Source organism: Meleagris gallopavo, chromosome 8 (assembly GCF_905368555.1).
Source record: "Meleagris gallopavo chromosome 8, MGAL_WU_HG_1.1, whole genome shotgun sequence".
NCBI lineage: Eukaryota > Metazoa > Chordata > Aves > Galliformes > Phasianidae > Meleagris > Meleagris gallopavo.
This window is the reverse complement of record NC_139411.1, coordinates 33,997,086-34,016,640: the sequence shown is the minus strand read 5'-3', so window position 1 is coordinate 34,016,640 and position 19,555 is coordinate 33,997,086. Positions and strand designations below refer to the sequence as shown.

Below are 19,555 nucleotides of genomic sequence, written 5' to 3'. Positions count from 1 at the left end.
GGAGCCCTGCCGGTGGGGAGGCAGCCGTGGCCGCGTAGCAATAGAGACCCACACCGAGCACATCTTCGCCTAGCATCGCCTTTAAAGCCAAAACCTGCGATGCGTTTTGCACGGTTTCGTGCCAAAAAGCCCTTCTGCGGACTCGCGCAGCGGAAATCTCTCTTCAGGCTCGGTGCGAGGACGACCTTCCCCCCTCGAAGCTGCCCCGAACCGCCACATCGCGGCTCCCCCCGCACGGCCCCGAAGCTCCTCGTCGCGGTTCCGCCCCGCTCCTCCCTGCTCGGGCGGTGCCTCTCGGCGGGGCGGTGCCTGAGCCGCCGTCGGCTGCCGGCGCGGAGCGGAGTTTCACTGGGCGGCGGGCACGGCGCAGCCCCGTGCCATGTAGGATGTTGCCGGCTCCCGCAGCCAAGCGGCCACCGCCCCTGCTGTGGCCCGCCGAGCCCCCCTGGGCGTGGGCCGTGCCGGGGCTCCTGAGGGTCGGCGCGGCCCCCCCGCCGCTGCTGCTCTCGGCTCCGGCCGTGGGCTGGCCCGTTCCCTGCGAGCCGCTGCTGCCGCTGCTCGCCGAGCATCCCCCGCCGCTCCACGGGCAGGTAACGGCTCCGTGCCGACCCTCGCCGGGCGCTGCGGCCGCTCGGGGCTGCGCGGTGCCTCCGACAGAAACCCGTGTGGGTGCCGTGCCGTGCCGGGCAGCGGCCGCTAGAGGTTCTTCGAGCCCCGGGCACGGGGATTTTCCAGCGGGTGGGAAACCCGCAATGCTTTTATTTTGTTTGTTTGGGTTTGTGGTTGTGGGTTTTTTTTTCGCCTTTCGGGCTCTGGGTTTCTGCTGTCGGGCCGTAGGCGCCGTTCTCGTGCGGTGCGTTCCGTAAGAGAACGAGCGAGGAGGACGCGCAGCAATACGAGCACAGCTCCCCGCACCCAGGGGCTCGATCCGCTCCCGAGTTCCCCGCCGTGCCGCCGAGCCCAGCCCTGCCCGACGGGGTTTCGGTTATTTCTCGCTGCCGCACTGGGAATAATCGGGACCGCGCTTCTGATCGCGCTTTGGCTGCAATAGTTGCCCTGCTACAGCAGGCGGAGCGGCAGCAGTGCCGGTAGCTGCACCGCTCCCTTCGTAACGTTAGAGCAAAAGTGCGAAGCAAAGCGGCAGTCGGTGTGCGGCGGGGTCCCGGCGGGGGCTGAGCTCCGTGTGAGCCCCTCCGCAAGAAATACGCTGCCTGCTTTTCCGTTGGTCCTTCTCCTCTCCTGGGGTGACCGCCAAAGCCGCCTCCGCTGTTCTGTACGCGGGGTTCCGTCGCAGGCGGGCAGCACCGCATCCTTCCCCGAGTCACGGCCGGGCAGCACCCGAACGTGCGTTGGACTTGAAATTCAATGCAGTCACCCCGGAGGCGGCTGGGAGATGATGGAAGAATTGCCTCGCTCGGGGCAAAATCCTTCTGTTAACTTCCTGCCCTTTTTTTTTTTTTTTTTTTTTTTTGCCCCTGCAGTGGATATTTGGCGCTCATTCTCCAATCGTTGGATTTTCACCATCATCCGGTGTGGAATTTGTGCCTGTTTTTCCTCCCGTGTACACATCTACTGTTCCACCTCACGCTGGGAAGAGCTGGATAGATAAAAGGCTGCCGAGCTGCAAAGTAAGTCTGGTCCTGTTTAATGCTGATGCTCATAAACTATAGCAGCTGATAAATGTTTTTGTAAACTGTGGCTGCATGCAAGAGGGCAGTATTTTGTCCAGTGAAACAGCATGGAGAAGAAATATTGTGGGGTTGATGTGTGCAGAATGCTGCTCCAGTTGTGTTATATCTTTGGTTCTGTGAAGTTATGCAAAGGATAAAATGAGGAGCTGCAGTCTGTGAGCTGCTGATGGACTTGTGCTGCATGAAGCTGTGGTGGAGGCACTGTTGGCTCCAGCACTCGTTTCCTTTTGGTGATGCTGCTTTAGCTGACTTGTGTTCAGGGCTGGCTGGGTTTGGAGCGATCAGCTGAGTGCTGTCCTCACTTACAGAACAGCAGTCAGTCTGTTCTGGTGTTTGTCCCCGTGTTGAGATCCTACCCATGTATTAACAACGAGTTAAAGATAAAAACAAAAGCTCAGAGATGGAAGGGAGAATGAAGTCTCTCCAACCTTAATGTCCTTTTGCTTGTGTTGGACAGATATACCTAAATAATGCATTTGCTCTGGATTCGGCGTGGATACATCCTGAGGAACCGCGTCTCTTCCAGGGCAGCGAGAAGCCTCTGCTAATGACAAATCAGGTGGCGATGGCCGTTGCCAGGCCAGCTCCTGCCTCCAGGCCTCTTCCCACAGTGGTGCTGGCACCTCCGCTGATGCCAGGTTAGTAAATAATTGAGTATTTACCGCCATTCATGCAGCTCAGGAGAGGAATGAGCCATTTCCTAAAGTAAGGGTTTCATTCCATTCATCTGAAACTCTCCCGACTGGTCTGGAACCTCGATGGCAGAGAGCTCTTCATCCCCTAAATTACTTCCAAAGTATGACAAGAATGTATTAATTGGTTAATAATCCTGTAATTGGCTGTCTGCTTCCAGAATGATGGGGTGAGTCAGCCCCAAGATTCTGGGTTTGTTTTCAACCAACCAATAAAAAAAGACCAATGCAGTTCATGCAGGATTCTCCTATTTGCTGTGAATTTTTGGAGTGAGTCGTGGTTTCCATAGACAGCTATCAGCAGAGGAGAGTAATTGATTGGTCATCTCATTAAAACTCAGTTGTGCGCAGTGGTATTTATTAAATAAATGACATTAATCTGCGGAACACAGCAGCTAATAGAAAAGCGAGGATTTATACTTGGAATTCCATTGCTCTAGAGCCCAATCTCTGCTTCTGTGTCACGGTGTTAATCTGAGACAGCAGCTATCTCACAGAGGAGGCTGGGGAGTAAAAGGCTGTCGGTACTTAAAGCACTGACTTAGATTCTGAAATTCAGAATGGGGGTATTCTTAATGGCTTGCTGTCTCTGCTCCTGTGTTCCTTAGATGCCAGATAATGTTCCTCTGGTGGGTTCCTGTGGGCACTGCCATGAGCAGCACTCTGTATTTGGAAGCTGCCAGCATGCAGGCAGTTCTGTGTTTTTTGCAGTAAGACAGAGAGGGTGCTGGAGTGTTTGGGTTGCTTTGCCAGATTGATTAATGAGCAATGAATATTGCTGAGAATGGAAGCACGTTGAACAGCGCAGATCAGCTCTGTGCTGGGATGCTTCTAGCGGCCCTTTACAGCAAGCTGTGTGCTGTTCTTGCCAGCATCGAGCGATGCTCCACTGTAGTGCAGTGTCTCTCTGTTGGGAATGACAGTGGTCATAAATAAGAGTGGCACAGCTTGAAAGTCTGCTCTGTTGTGGCACAGGGAATATTTGAGTTGTGTTGCATCATTCAAAGTATGTTTTTAATGACAAATGCAATGGTGAAGGAGGAGTTCTGCATAGCTGAACTGCGTGCACGGCAGGTGGGTTGGTAGCCTGGTAACTGCTGAGCTGGCTTGGGTTTACATGTTGGTTTGTGTGTGTTGTTCTGCTGAACATGGGGCGAGCTCTGTCCTGAACTGTCAGCTTCCGTGATGCAGTGAATGTGGAGAGTTTAAAGTACGTACATAACACGTCAAAGAACAAGTCTACCTGGTGGTGGATTAGTAGAGCTGGCCAGGCAGAGCAGCGGGTCACACATGGTGATCCTGAGGGAGCTACATTGTCTGTAAAGGTTTGCTTCCAGTGGACGATATGTGTGCAATCAGGGATGTTGTCAAGAGAGCTTGAGATGGATCAAACCAGTGCTGATCCATTTTCTTCATTTGGAATGTCTTGCTGAGCAGGGTTTCTGGTACAGTTATACTGAATGATGATTTTCCCTGCTCTGAAGCCTTTCTGCTGCTGCCTACCTTTCAGACAGGACTTGGCTTGCAGCAATGCTGCACTGTTGCTCTTTGTCTTACCACAGAATCACAGAATGGCCTGGGTTGCAAAGGCCCACAGTGCTCATCCAGTTCCAACCCCCTGCTGTGTGCAGGTCACCAACCAGCAGCCCAGGCTGCCCAGAGCCACATCCAGCCTGGCCTTGAATGCCTGCAGGGATGGGGCATCCACAGCCTCCTTGGGCAACCTGTTAACATGTCTTAGGCTCTGCCTCCTCCTTCCTTCCATCCCTTGGTTCTTTTCCCACCACCTTCTGGGCTGATGGCTGTGTGCAGCCCAGCACGGCGTGGGCTCCTGCTCCTCCTCCAGCAGTGCGCTCAGCATTTATTGCTCTGCTCCTCAGGAGCACGAGGACCCCTGGCTGACATCAATGCATCCGGCTGATACTAATCAAGTAACATCTTAAGCAGTTGGTGAGCTCCAGAGCTCATGAAATCAAACCTGTACATTTATGACACTGTTGCAAGAGTGGGAAATTATAATATCAACGCACTGCAGCCTGGAGGAGAAGCTGCTTCCAAACATACTTGAAGTTCCTAGGAAGCGTTATGGTAGTACTCGAGGTATTTAGTGTATAATTTTTACGGTTAATATGGAAAGTGATTAAAAATATAGAGAGCAAATTGCTCAGGTAAGTGGCTTAAACTGAGAAGTTAATAAGCTTTTAGCAGGCTGCGTGGCCGTGTTCGTTCTGAAAGCCCATCTCACAGGCAGGTTTGCCTTCTGCAGTTATCGGTAATGATATAATTGTTTCCTCAGTTTATCAGCAGTGTTACAAAGATAAAGGAATGTGAAGCGCTGACATTTGGTGAATGATAATGCACATAATTTTGCAGCTGTGAGTACCGGTACCAGCTACTAGGAGGTGTTGTTTTCCATAAGGAAAGGATTCTGCTGTTATTCTCCAGTCTATTACAGAGCATGAATTTATGTACTTGGAATTTCGGGTGCTCAAAGTGAATAATGGCATTTTATTTTCCCACCTTGAAATGGTGGGTATTGTTTTATGTCTATTGGAAGAAGGCAGTGCTTGGTTATTTGTGCACAGAAAGCATTAAGATTTCTGTCTGCCGCATCGTGCAGTGCCACATGGTTGGAGCTGTGGCTCGTTTGGACCCAAGTCAGACGTGCCCACGTTAGCTGTGTTGTCTGGCACTGCCCTGCTGGAGGAGCTCCCTGGAAGCCTTCCTGAAAGCACTGCAGCTTGGTGCTCCTGGGTGGTTCGTGTTTTTGGAACTGCTTTGCACTGAGTAGCTCAGGCTTCAACACTGAGCTTCCCATAGGGAGAAGCAGCTGCTGGCACAGCTCTGGGTTATGTGAAGCACATATTGCCTGCCTTGTGGCATCCTTCTGTGCGTCCCAGTGGGGTCGGTGGCCTGCAGAAAGGAGCCCTGGTTGTACCACGGGAGAAAAGCTGTAGCCCTCTGATGGGCCGCTGTATCCCCCTGGTACTCTAACTTGGATACCAAGGGATGGGAGAGCTGGCAGGAGCTGGAGCTGAGGCTGGAGGTGAAGGTGCTGGTGGCAGAATGGTAACAAGGGAGGAAGTGAAGACCCAAAATTACGGAAGTCAGAATGAATGAGACCTGGAGAACGGAAGATGTGTAGGGGGCTGCGTGGGCTGCCAAGGTGGTTCTGCCTCAGCACCCACAAATCCTCTCCAACAGCTGGGAAGCACTGAGCACCAGCTTTACTTTTGTGGATGCAAGCAGATGGTTTTGGGGCATCTCAGATTGGATACTTTTGTATTTAACTGCCATGTGCTACAGTTCCCAGTTTGTAACACAAGAGCAGCCCTGCGGGAACCTGAACGACCGTGCGATGTCACACAGCCCTCTTAATTGAGGCACTTCAGGGAGGAGCACACAGTGAAATCTTTGGGAATGCTTGACTTTAGTTGCAGCCTTCCTGAAGTTTTGGCTTTTTTTGTTAAGCCTGTGCTTTTTGTTGCTCTCTGTTTTATCTACCCTTCAGCTCCAGTTAAGACCAGTTAATTTTCACTTCAATATATAAATGAGGGCGCATTACAATACACCTATTGAAAAGGCTCGTTGTTCCAACTTACTCTGTAATATTGTCCTGCTTGGTCCTGAGACCATTATAAAGAAACTCATCCCTCAGTGATTTGCAGTGCCTGTTTTGGTTGGCTTTTGTACTGTTATTTATTGCACGTGGGCATAGAAATGAGCAGTCAGTGGTTCTTTTACTGGCAGACATGCAATACCAGGTTACAAACGTAAGAGGCTGTACACTTTTTTTTTCCCCCCTCCCTTTTGGCTTCAGAAGATGGAAAAATCAATATGTTTTTCTTTGTATTAGGATAAATGCACTATTTAAGTCAACCCATTGCCTCATGTTATTGATTGATAAGTACTGCTTCAAGTTGCTCGGCACCTGAAATTCCAACCCACGTGCAGTTCAGATCGCAGAGCCAGCAGGTTCTCCTGGGTCTGAACTCTGCAAATGTAAACGCAGGTGTGATAAATGCATGTGTTGTAGGTCTGCCAAGCGTTTGTGCTTGGTAGAAAAAAACAACCAAGTTCCTTGCAAGGAGCAACTAATGTTAAATGTCTGGGCCTGCCATGTGGTGGGGCAGTGCTGCCCTGCAGGTGGACTGGTGCACTTATAGAGGGCTGCTCAGTGAGTGCTGGCATGTGAAGAAGTGACAGCAGAGAATTAGCCAGGAAGCAGCCATGGCTCCATCTTCAGGCCTCAGACCTATTAGTTCCAGAGTGTGCTTTGCTGATGAGGGAAGTCAGTGTTCTGTTGGAAGTGGCCAGTTGTGGCCTGTTAAGTTTTCTGCAGTGCCTACACTGAGTGATATAGCTGATTAGATGCTCAAACAGCATGCTGATATGAAGCAGTGGGCTCAGTATAGGTAATGCTTCCCATTTCCTTCTCTGTAAGTGCATAAGCTTTTCAGCTGGAGCAAATTCTCTGCTTGGTTTCCTTAAGTTCTTTACCAAGAGTGTGGTGAGGTGCTGGAATAGCTGCCCAGAGAGGCTGTGGATGCCCCGTCCATCCCTGGAGGTGTTCAAGGCCAGGTTGGATGGGGCCCTGGGCAGCCTGGGCTGCTATGAAATGTGGAGGTTGGTGGCCCTGCCTGTGGTGGGGGGTTGGAGCTTCATGAGATCCTTGAGGTCCCTTCCAACCCTGGCCATCCTGTGATTCTGTATGATTCTTTCTGCCAGGTTTTCAGCCTTCCTCCACAAAAAAATGTTTCATTCTTTCTGGTCAATATACCTCTGCCTTACTAAACCTGGGGATTTTCCATCCTCCCCCTTTTCAGCCCTGTACTTCTCTGTGCACCCAGTGGTTTTCCAGATGATGCTACGCACAGAACTTCCAGGCTGTGGCTGGAGCAGCCTGCAAGCAGCTTGTGTGCAGCTCTGCAATGGCTCGAGCAAGCAGCAACTTTTATCCTGCTCTGTTCCTCCCTTGTGCTTTAACACACACCTTGTGTAGCTGGCCAGGGCTAGGAAGGTGCTGAGAAAGCAGTGTTGTAATTTGCAGGAGCCCAGGACTTTGGGAGGAACGAATCTAAGGCAGAAATCAGGCATTTGTTATCCTGTTCCCTCCTTTTTATGGCTCGTCTTCAGGGAGGGGTGATCAGACAGCAGCAGCCACTGTAGCTCATTTCAACTACATTCTTCTCTTTTCCTATCAAGAGACAGTTGTCAGTTTTAATACTGATAACAGCCTAATAAGTTTAATAAAGAACTGTCACATAAAAGACTTTGTTTTGTTCCTCTTAAAGACTCTACAGACGGAAGGGAAAGGGAATAAGGGATAGTAAACAATAAATTCACCCTTCAAATGCTTCATTCTTCTGGATTGCTTTTCCATACACCTTTAGAGGTGGTGATGAGTGCTCTGCGCTGGCTGGGGCTGGAGTGCTGTGCTGCCTGCAGCCAGGTTTGCCAGCCCCAGGGCTGTGCTCCAGCACTTGCCTGCTGCCCTGGCCCAGCAGCAGGAGCTGACCGAGGAGCATCCCGTGACATCTGTGCTGTGTGTCAAGATTTACTGCCTTCAGGCTGGTGCAATAAGTGGCAACCCTATGCTGCAGAATGGGTCCCAAGCTGGTGGACTAGACCTGATAGATCCACTGTCAGTGTTGCTGTCTGGTAATAAACCCTCCTTCTGCCTTCAGCTTCTTTTAGCAGAATTGGTTGTGATTCAGTAAACAGTTCTGGAATGTCTTTGTGATGACAAGTGATAGACTTATTAATTTTTTTAAGTAGCAGCTGGGATTGTGCAGTGCTTGGATGTGGCACCCTGAGTCATGGATGGGCTGTGCAGTGGTAATGGTGCCCAGAAACCAGCGGGGATCCTGAGGCCAGGGCTGAGATGGGGGAAATCAGCTTGAGCCTCAGAATGGCTTGGATTGGAAGAGATCTTAAAGGTCATCTAGAAATAAGGATGCTGGTGCAGGTTGTTATTTATTTTATGAATAGAAGTTGAAAACAAAGAAGAAAACTGTTGCTTTGAAAAGAACTGGTAATGGTGTACAGCCCTCTGTAGGTGAGGATTAAGGTCTCTGTGTTACTAACTTCATTGGCTCTCCATTGAAAGTATTTAATCAATCTCAATTTAACTGGTATTTATTTTCATACAGTCTTTATAATATGCGTGTCCATTGAGAGCCTTCCAAATATTTACTCCTTAAACATACATGGAAAGTATTGTAAATTCCCTAGGATGCTGCTCAGCTGATAGCTGAGTTTTGGAATCCTTTTCCTAAACTACTGAAGGTCATTTGGGTAGTGTTGAAATGGAACTGTTGGTGAAAGAAAAGCTTTGATATAAGTTGAACCTTGCATGGTCCCATGTGTTTGGTGTCCACTTCTATGAGAAGAGGCAGATCAGCACTTGGAAGCAGAACTCCATTTGTGTCAAAAAGGTTTCCTTTAAAGAAAGTTAATTCTTCATCAGGACACCCCAAAAGTTCCTTTAACTTTGTAGAAGGTCTTTATAAAACCTGTTTCATTTTTTTTCCTTTTACTTCTTTCATTTGGGTCTCTTGGGAGATGATCATGGTTTTTTGGAGGGGGGAAAAATGTTTTCCTGTAGGCAGAACTGAAGAAACAGACTGAAAGAATGTAATAACAATCAGGGTTTGTTGTGAAGCCGACAAGCATGGATCTGCCATGTGAAAATGGATCTTCTGGATGCAACTTGAAAGCTTACCTAAATGATGCTGTGCTGTAATAAAAGAAAAGTACAACAGAAACTTCCATATCTGTGCTTGTAGAGCCTTTTCTACACAAATGGCAACATCTGGGATCTCCTGTTTGCAGGCAGAGTTTGGAGATCAGACACTTCACTGTGATGTGCTCACTGCTGCGTTCCATCTCCATCACTGCACTTCTGCACTGCACCCCCTTTGATTTGTTATCTCTGAGTACCCCCACTGCTCGTTCAGCTGCTCCTCCAGTAGCTGCTCACCAAGATGTGCTGCCCACCTCGTGTGTCTTTCCCTACTGCTGCTGTAGGGCACTGGGAAGGAAGGCTGGAAAAGAGCATCAATGTGGGTTTTGTTGTTTTGGCAGACAGCTGCTGCATTGCTGCTCCGGATGGAGTGTGCCTTGGCAAAAACAGATTCGGAGAAAAAGCCACTGGTCATAATTTTGTCCCCCTCAAGATTATCCAGTTGAGAGTTTTTTTACTCCTTTTTGCAAGGCATTTGCTTCTTCAAACTCAAGTAAACGGTCATTAAGTGTGACTCTAAAAAACCCTTCCCAGGAGTTTTTGGAAATTCTCCCAGTGAAATGGGATTAGTTTCTGCAAAGAGCTGCTTTCCTGCACCCTGCCAATGGCTGAAGAAGTGCCCAGCTCCTGAGAAGAGCCATCCTGAGGCAGCCTATGGGGCAGGCTGAGCTGGGGGATCCTCCTGCTGGGAGGATGGTGTTCAGTGGGCTCAGTGGAAGGCGTGCAGTGACTCCAGGCTGTGACACGCTCCAGTATTAACAATTACAGGGGTATCCTCGTGTCGTGGAATTATTTAGTAGGAGAGAGCATGTGAGAGCCTCATCAAAGGCGAGGAAATCACCCAAACTTCTCTTTCAACTGGCTGATGAAACTTTAATAATGGAGCTGATGAAACTTTAATAAGGATGGCCTGCTAGCTCCAGGAGTTCTACTCAGTTTTGGCAATGCAGGATTCTGTTGCTCTGTTGTTTTGCTCAGCTCTTTGGGGAACATGCGTGTTCTCCAAAAGAAGAATCATTGGAGAAGTGAACAACCTTTCTGCTCATGTACCCAGGAGGCTGGCAGGAAAGTAATTCTCTATGCAACATTTGTTTTCCAAGTGTTGCAGAAGGAGTTCAGTTGGTTGCTCCCACTGAAGGTGGTTGGGTTGCAGGCAGTGATCTCATACAGTTGGGGCGGGGAACCCAACCAACACCTGTGGTTGTTCTCAGGTGAATGAATGCAAAAATCATCAAAACAGTCTGAGTAATCAGACCATGAGGTCTTTGGATATTTCCATCGTGACTTTGAGAGAATAACCTATTTTTCATCTATCCACGGTGGAACGATTAAAATGTTGATATCGTTTGTTGGTGTTTCTTTGCCTGCATGCCTGCTGTATTAGTGCTCATACAAGTATTGAAGTGGATTCCTCTTGGAGCTGATATCCAGTAGCAATAATGAAGCTTTTTTATGCTGCTTACTGAAAATATTTGACTCCTGTTTTGCTAAGACGGAGGGCTTATTTTGTTGGCAAATAATTGTTTATTATAAGATTGAGAAGCAGAGCTGCTGAAAGTGAGGAGAATAGCCTCAAGAGCCCCAATTAACTGTAAGTGGAACAATTTCCTTTCCAAAAGCACAGAACATCTTTCCCCTACCCCAGAGCTGAGAGCAGGAATGTTTGGCAGCAAGAGCATCCAGGTGTCTGAAGGCCCCCACAGGGCACCTGGCCACAGAGCTAGTGGGGCTGGGTTGTGTCCCCTGTCCTGAGTGGGGCAGTGGTGGGGCTTCTCTAGGGCACAGTCATTGCTGCTGGGCTGGCATGGGGCCCCTTGGTGCCTTCTGAGCCCCCCAGGGCCAGGCACTGGCTCAGCAGTGATACAGAGGTGCGGGAAACCCAACAGATTGAGGAAATGTCTGCTGTGATCAAGCAGGGATTTGTGCTCGTCTACAGTTGGCTCTCACTGCCTGAAGGGTTTCCACATGAGCTGAAAACATTTGCTAAATAACATAATAAGCTAATGATTGCTTAATTTTTGAATACATAGCTCAGTGTAGAGGGAGTAACAGCTGGTGTTTGTCAAATGAGGTTTTTCCTTAAGACTTTCTACTGCTCATTTTCTTGTTTATTTAACATATTTAGTCAAGATTGAGCTCCAAAGGTCTTCCCCTTAAGCTTCTCAGACATCAAGGTAAATGTTATGTAGTCAGAAGTGAGTTTGAGCCTGCATTTGGTGGGCAGCTGCTGAGTTCCTGTTCAAGGCAGTCTTATAGTCGCAGGACAAAGGGGGAAGGATTTAAACTGAAAGAGGGGAGATTTAGGTTGGGTGTTTGGAGGAAATTCTTCGCTCAGAGGGCGCTGAAGCCCTTTCCAACCTGAGCCATTCTATGATTGTATGAAGTTTCTGCATGATGTGTGCTGAAGGTGAAGGCACCTGCACGTGAAGCTTGTACAGCTTAAGTCCTTGCATGCACAGAGCAGGGCAGCAGTCCAACAGGTAATATTAATGTCTGGTTAATGTAATGGGCAACACAAACATTCAGATCTAAAATCAGACAGCTTTTATTTAGCAAAAGTCAGATACGGGTGTTTGTGCTTCGTTATGAACCATGACAGACGAAGTGAGCACAGATCAATACGTTCAACTGCGTGGCTTCTTCTATTACTGAGGTTTTTATCATTTAAATTTAGCAACTCTGCACAGCTTATACATCACTCAATATTGCCTTGTGTTGTCCCTTCAGGTTGCAAGGGTGTGTTCTCACACCTGGGCTTCAAAGCAGAGTTCTGGCAGAATAACAGCAAAAGGGCTGGGGTCATGGTGCCAGTACTATAGCCTTGCCAAAGGCACTGCATAAAACACAACTTTCTTTTTATAGAGTCTTAACTTTGGAAAATACCGTCAAGGTCATTAAGTCCAACCATCAGTGGTGCTGCTATGAGTGCTTCTTAAAGAAATTAGCATGACTTTGTGAGAACATTGGAAATGTTTTCAAAGTGTAACATCTTCTTAGAAGCAGATGTTCATTAAGGTCCCTTCCAACCTCAGCCGTCCAACAGTCCTATCTCGTGATGTTGGAGGCAAGGTTAAGAATGTTCTGTGTGTCTGCTGCCTTAAATTCAGAATGCTGGAAGCATCCTTACGTCCATCCCAATGAAATGTTTGCATCTCTCCCTGCAGGTGGCTGCCGGCGCGGTCCCAGCCCAGTGGGCAGCCCTCCAAGCCTGGCGCTGCTGGCAGTGGAGGCTGAAGCCCCCCCAGGACCACCCCCACCCAGCATCCCGCAGTGCCGCCTGCTCACCCTCTCACCCCTCAGGATCCCAGTGCTGGGCTCCCCATTCCCAGGTAAGGTCGTTTTTTGGGTCGGTGTGGGGAAGAAGCACAGGCAGCCTCTGCGTGTGTCCTGCTGCTGTGCTTTGGTAGCTGCAAGCACACAGCTGCTGTGTGAGCACACACACACCTGGGATTAAATTGTTTTCTCTGGTACTGCTTACAGGTGTTCTCTGATAGCACGTGTTAGAAGTTTGTGCTCGTTAGTAATCTTTTGGAATACTGTGACAGTTGTGGGCAGTATATAAACTGAGCTGCATCCTCTGTCACCTTTGGGAAGGAAATGTGGTCCTAATGGCGCTGGGTCTGTGTGGAGTGGTTGCTACGTTGGCAGTTGAAAGGTGTCTGTGTGACATAGAGGGACAGAACCACAGAATGTCCTGAGTTGAAAGGCACCCCCAGGTGTCACCGAGTCTCCCTGTCCCACATAGCAGCAACAAACCCCAGACCCTATGGCTGAGAGCGGTGTCCCAGTGCTTGCTGAGCTCCAGCAGCTTGGAGCTGTGCTCACTCCCTCTGGAGCACAGTCCTCTCCTAATCCAACCCAAACCAACCTTCCCCTGCCACAGCTCTGTGCCAAGTCCTGTCACTGTCACCAGCGAGCAGAGCTCAGTGATAATGTTTGGGACAGAAGCAGACTGCTTCCTTACAAAGCCTGCTAGAGGAACGTAGCCTTGGGTTCTGCATGCTTCCTTATAGGTTTGGGTGTGGATGATGTGCCTGTGGTTGCTCACTGCAAAACCCGCTGTTTCCTCTGCATGACACTGAGTGTGGTACCTGGGGGGCTCTGCAGCATCACTCTGCTGTGTGAGTCTCCTGTTCTAGGTCTTTGTGGTCATTTTTGGAGCTGTTTGTGCTTTGGATGCTTAAGGCTATATTTTTGAAACACAGTGTTCCAATTAAGTTTAAAAATGTATTTTTGGCATCTTTTCCATCTTTTTGGTACTTGAAGTGTAACGCAGCACAACGCAGCGAGATTGAAATTGGCAGGAAGTATGGGTTATGATATTGGGTGTTCAGATGAAATCTTCACATGAGAAATGGATCTCTGTAATTATCGTTCCCGTTGAGCAGCCATCAGAACAGTGCAGATAAACGGCTGCTGGGGAAGGGCTACAGGGTGTGAAGAGCTGATGTCCCCGCAGGGATACGGTCTCCCAGCTGTTACAAAGGACCATCCTGCCAGCAGAGCACAGAGCTCTGTAGGTGCTGCCATGGGGCGGGAGCTGAGGGATTCCCATGGGGTATTGTCTGACCCACAGCGATCACTTTACCTTTCTGAAAGTGAGCATCTTATAGGAGAATTGGAGGGTAAGAGAGTCGTTCTTCATCCGTGCTGAAATATAAATTTAGATGCTAGATGTATTCTTCCTTGAATTGAGATGCTCGGGCATTCCTGGGAGAAGCAGTTGCAGGACTTCTGATTTACAGCTGCAGCACTGAGCCCTGCATGAATTGTATTAGACACGATAGAATATTATAATATCAAGGAGCTATAGAGTTAAGATAAGTGGCTCGGCTCTGCTGTGATAAACATGTCAGGCCATGATAATTGTTGCTTTCCTTTCGAATGACTATGTGATAGGCTATCAACTACCATGCTCTGAGTGCCTGAGCAATCAGCCTGTTATCAATCATTCACAGTACACCACACGCTTCTGGGTGTGTTCTACGGAATATATAGCAGCTTTTTAGGAAAGAAAGCTTGGAAATGCCCTGCACATATAAAATAAACTCGAGATTCAGCTAACCATTTTTCTCTATTAATCATCCTCTCTGGAGGGCTGGCTATTTCCTTTGCAAAGGCTTACATAAAACATTTTTATGAAACTCCTTTTTATTGTGCTCACAGTGAAGAGGACTCTGAGGTGTTCACTTTAAATTATCTTTGTCAACACGAGCTTGATGGAAAGCTTCCTGAGCTGCGGCGGAGCACTGAGGATGGCAGCAAGGCCTGGGAACTGGGAAAAAAGGAAAGTAATGAGCTCTAATGAATGAATCAGAATTGGGATAAGTGGGAGTAAAAAGAAAGATGTATGGAGTGAGTCCTTAGCACAGAGTGGAGTGGGGAGGCTTGCTGTGCAAGCTGTTGGGAGATGCACAGGTGTTACTTGGAGAGAAGGAATGGTTGGTGGTCAGGTTGGTATCAGAGCAATGTCTGCTCCAGAGAGCGGCCAGGCGCTGGCACAGCTGCCCAGGGGTGGGCAGTCCTTGTCCATGGAGGTGTTCAGAGCTGCAGGGATGTGGCACTGAGGGACGTGGGCTGTGGGACTGTGGGCTGGTGGGGCTGGGGGTCTCAGAGGGCTTTTCCAGCCTGAATGGTTCTGTGGTTCAATGACTCTAAGAACATTAACTCATATAAACTTTCAACAAGGAGAACATGGGAAGTTCATTAATTACTGGGTTAGTTTATAAATCATACATGAAGCAAGAGGAATGCAGCTGCCCCAGGGTCCGCAGATAATGTTCTCTCACAGATCTATTTTTCTTTGAGATCCATGAGTCGTCTGAAATAACGTCAGCACAGCGATGATGCTTTTAGCTGAAAGGCAGGTAGGGTTTACAGCACACTGTATGCCTGGCATTTTCTGTACGTTAAATTGCTCTTTCTTGAGGCTTTCCCAGTCATTAACTTGTACAGCAATAGTGAAGCAGGGCGCTGAGCTGCCTTTGACCGCTGACCATTCTTCTCCAAGTTACACCAACTCCACCACCACTGCTGTGTGCCTCTCAGCAGCTGCAGTGTACAGGGCAGCCTCCCCATGTTCTCCTTTCTGCTTCAAAGCACACCAGACAAGTCCTGTGGTACAGCTCTGAAGTGTATTTGCAGAGGTGTTGGATGCATTGCTCTGTTTGCTGTCTGCCACAGTGTAAAAGCAGTACCAAAGGAAAGGGTGACTTTGCCACCTTCTAATGATGGATGTCCTGAATATTGCTCTGGAAGCAGTAAAAGCTGTAATTGTTAAAGATTTCTGCCGTGACAGAATGACTGCTTGGCACCACTTGAAATGGTGAAAGGGACTTCCAGCCAAAGCCAGTGGTGGCCAATGTCTCATTCTGGGTTTGGGGGCACAGAAAAAAAGTGCCAGATGCTCACTGCCAGAAAGCTCCTTATCCCTGGGTAAAGAGCTACCTGTGAGCAGACAAAGCCAGCAGGGTGAAGCCAACAAGGTGGTACGTGGCACCTCAAGCTTTGGGTGCACGTTGTGCTTTGCAAAGGTTTGGCATCCCGCAGAGTTCTTTTGTTCAGCGGCATTTTTGCTTCTCCTTGCTTGGAGAACCTGGTAGCGTTGAGTAAATTGTCTGCACTCTGCAAGTGTGGAGCTGCTTTGCAGAGCTCTGGTCGTCGTCATGGTGAGAAACCTGAGCAGAGTGTTTCTGTGGTTTCTGCTGCACGTTGGGGCAGGTGGTTTAAAATCAGTGAGCTGACATGGAGAACAGTCCAGAAATGCTACCAGAGCTCAGCCTTAGGTTAGTTCTTCCTTTCTTCCTCTTTCCCTTTTCTATCTCTTGGTGGTTCTGCTCATACGTTCTGTTTAAATATTTAATGCCATCCTTGCTGTTAACGTGGGTTTTGTGCCAGCGTTAACATAAAGACCAAATAAAAGCTTGTGGAAAGCAGCTATGCAGCGATCTGTGCTGCATCCTTGTGCTCATTTGCTCTGCTGGTAAGGAGAGAACTTAATTTTCCAGCGCTATCAAGCCAAGGCTTTGAAGAGGACTCTCTCCTAGGAAAAAAAAAAGACATTAAAATCCTAGAATGTAGAGTTATGTGGTGCTTCAGGTATGGGATGGCTGGTAATCTCCAGTGTCTTTTTTGTGGCTACTGTATTAGGGGCGAGGGGATTAATTTTTTTCACATTCCATTTCTTAATTATTCAAATGGAAAAGGTAAGGTATGAGCGTGCAGTTATGGACTCTGTAAATTAGCAGCCAGTACAAATATTAAAAAAGACACCATCTGCCATATAAGCCATTTGCCACCTGTTCTCTTCCTTTCAGAATTATTTAATGGTTTACATTTAATGGTTCAGCCTGCCATGGAACAGCTGGGAAGTGACTAAGTATTTTTCCTATCAGTAACTTAGTGGCCAAGCAACGTTGTATGTTCAAAACATCTCTCAGTGCCAGAGCTTTCTGCATGCTCCTTCATGTGTCTGTCAGCTTGCTTCATTAGTGAATTCTGCTGATACAAAACACATTTTCATAACAACAATTACTCAGTTATTTGACAGTATTTTGGGGGGGAAACAAAGGGTTTTTCTTCTGCAGCAGAGGAGCGAAGGCGGCTGTGCTGGAGTGCTGCCCTCCCCACTGCTTTGTCTTGGGGGGGCACTGAGGGGGTGGGGAAATTGGTTCCTAACAAATTGTTGAGTGGAGAGCTGTCCTGTTCTGTGCCTGGGGTTGCTGGGGCTGTGATGGTGGTGCACTGGGTGGCAACTTGCCTCGTGTGTCTTTTAGCATCATAAGTGTCCAACTCAATGGTTTGATGTTTTTGTTGTCCTCTCTTTTACATTAAAAAAAAAACCAAAGCAACAGTTTTGTTGTGTATATACACTAGCTATAGCATATGTTGTATATGAGGTTCATACAATTCCTCCTCGCTCAGTGCGGCCCAGGTGAGCCAAAAGGTTGCACACCTGTGGTCTAACTGATACAGCCCGGGAGTTCAGTCCTGTGTGAACGAGAAGTAATGTTTTCAGATCACCAGAGGAGCAGTTCCAGGTATTCCAAGCAGAATTGTGGCACTGACATACTGGGAAGCTTCCCCCCTCCTTCCTGGTCTCCTGTGTGCCTAGCAGTAACAACCACTCATCTTGGCGCATGGAGCAGTTCTAACGAGCTCGTTGTAAATGATCTGCCCAGCTTTAATGCTGTGTAACGAAGCAAGCAAATGGATGTTTATAGTTATTAAAGTGATAACTTCCTGCTTGAGCTAATATCCAGCATAAAATTACTTTTCAGCTTCGTATCTGTGTTGGCGCGTGTGAGGGAAGCTGTGCACACAGCGGTTTTTGAGCTAACCCGTTCCCATGAGTGCCAGCTGCCTCCTGCTGGCTGGTACATCTCTGCAGAGCATGGAACGCTCAGCTGCCAGGCAGGGATGTGTGGTCAGCCCTGGGGTGGGCCCTGGCCTTTGGCTGATCATTTTGCTGGGGGGATGCTGCTTCAGTGCCTGGAATGAGGTATCAAGATACTGACAATAGCAAGAACATAATTAAATAGCCCATGTAGCCACAAAGGCAAACAACCCGCATCCTTCCATTCGTGCCCGACTGTTTGCTTGGTAAATGTCATAAAAGTCGGACTTAATTTACTATATGTTTAACCACTTGTTAAATCAAGAAGTAGTTTTTTGTTTTATCTTTCCTTCAGATGACACCAGGATGCTGCTGTAGAGAGCTTGAATCACACAGAATCACACAGAATGGCCTGGGTTGGAAGGGACCTCAAGGATCATGAAGCTCCAACCCCCCACCACATGCAGGTCCACCAGCCTCCCCATTCAACGCTAGACCAGGCTGCCCAGGGCTCCATCCAACCTGGCCTTGAACACCTCCAGGGATGGACGGGGCATCTACAGCCTCTCTGGGCAGCTGTTCCAGCACCTCACCACCCTCTCTGTAAAGAATTTCCCCCTGACATCCAACCTAAATCTCCCCTCCCTCAACTTAAAACCATTCCCCTTGTCCTGCTGTTATCTCCCCTTTCAAAGAGCTGACTCCCCTCCTGTTTGTAGGCTCCCTTTAGGTACTGAAGGCTGCAATGAGGTCACCCCGCAACCTTCTCTTCTCCAGGCTGAACAAGCCCAGCTCCCTCAGCCTGTCTTTTTAGGGGAGGTGCTCCAGTCCCCTGATCATCTTCGTATCCTCCTCTGGACCCTCTCCAACAGCTCTCTGTCTTTCTTGTACTGGGGGCTCCACACTTGGACACAGTATTATGTTTCAGAGGTTAGGAACACATCTGCACTGCTAAGACACCTGCAGAGCAGCCCCTGGATTGGCAGGCTGGGGGTGGCTGCAGGCATTGGCTCAGCCCTGGGCATTGGGCTGTGCTGCCCACGCCTTGCAGTGCACTTAAGTCAGTGCTGTTCCTTTTCAGCTGGGAGGCATTTTTTTCCCCTGGAAGAGTTTTCAGCTCCCATTTCCTGCTTTTTTTCTATTGCAGGCTGAAATGTAGCTGAGATTCTATTTATTAAAGCAGTCCCTTAGCTAATCTAGATTCAGTACAAGGGTGGCAGAAGTCTGAGGAGGAAAAGCCAAATGGCAGCAGGGACAAAATTGTCCCGGCAGGATGAGTGATGGCCCAGGGCTGGGTGGCCTTCAATGGAACTTTGTGCTTTTGTATGCGCTTCTAGCACTTAATAAAGCTACAGCCTGCGATGGTGCTGCAAAATGATTCACAGTAGGATGGTGCAAAGGCATTTGTTGTGAACTGCTGCTTTGGTACTGCTGGGGCTACAGGTCCTGTTCCTGCAGGGCAGTGGGGACCTCCAAAGGACCTTTCCTTCTCAAATGAGTCTGTGGTGCTCAGAACAGGGGGAAGGAGCACGTTTTGCTGAAGTCTGTGTGAAAGTTGGGAAGATACAGCAGGAGGGACATTGCTTTGCAGTTGATGTCATCAGCAGTCTGGGCAGTTTGTCTGATGTAACAGCGAGCTTGCTGGGTAAACGGCAGTCCAATAAGGCATGTTTCAGTTTAATTCAAGAATGCTACTATGTTTAACATTAGCAGTTAAATTGGTATTGCTATACCTATGGGGAAATCCACCCGAAAGAAAGCAAAGTGCAGACAGGAGTTTGGGGCCATAGCAGTAACGTGTAGCAATGGAACGTAGAGAAGCAGCAAACAGAAAACTGGATTTTGGGTTACTGGGCTTTTCTTTTATCCAAGGCATCATCTCTGCCCCTTCAACCTGATAGACAGTGGGAAACAAATGGCTTTGGTAACTAAAGTCAGGTGTTGGTGGGTGTTGTCTGGCTGGCTGGATGTATTCGTCAATCTGTCCCTGCTATCTAAGTGTAAATAGATTTAACGAGGTAAAACGAATCTTGGCTCGTTGGCCAGCATATAAATCAGGAAAATTAATTAAATTCCACAATTTAAAATGTGC

The 19,555-nt window shown here is 48.4% G+C and overlaps 1 protein-coding gene across 2 annotated transcripts in view; it reads left to right on the top strand.

Moving 5' to 3' along the window:
- The first annotated feature begins 302 nt into the window (after positions 1-302).
- The window catches only part of TCERG1L (transcription elongation regulator 1 like), a 63,935-nt gene continuing 44,682 nt past the window's right edge, over positions 303-19,555 (top strand). For both annotated transcript variants that reach the window (XM_085229445.1, XM_085229444.1), the window contains exons 1-4: positions 303-590; positions 1,482-1,628; positions 2,149-2,329; positions 12,293-12,457. In XM_085229445.1, coding sequence (XP_085085571.1) covers positions 387-590; positions 1,482-1,628; positions 2,149-2,329; positions 12,293-12,457 — 697 coding nt within the window. In that variant the 5' untranslated portion in view covers positions 303-386. The remainder of the gene's footprint in view (positions 591-1,481; positions 1,629-2,148; positions 2,330-12,292; positions 12,458-19,555) is intronic.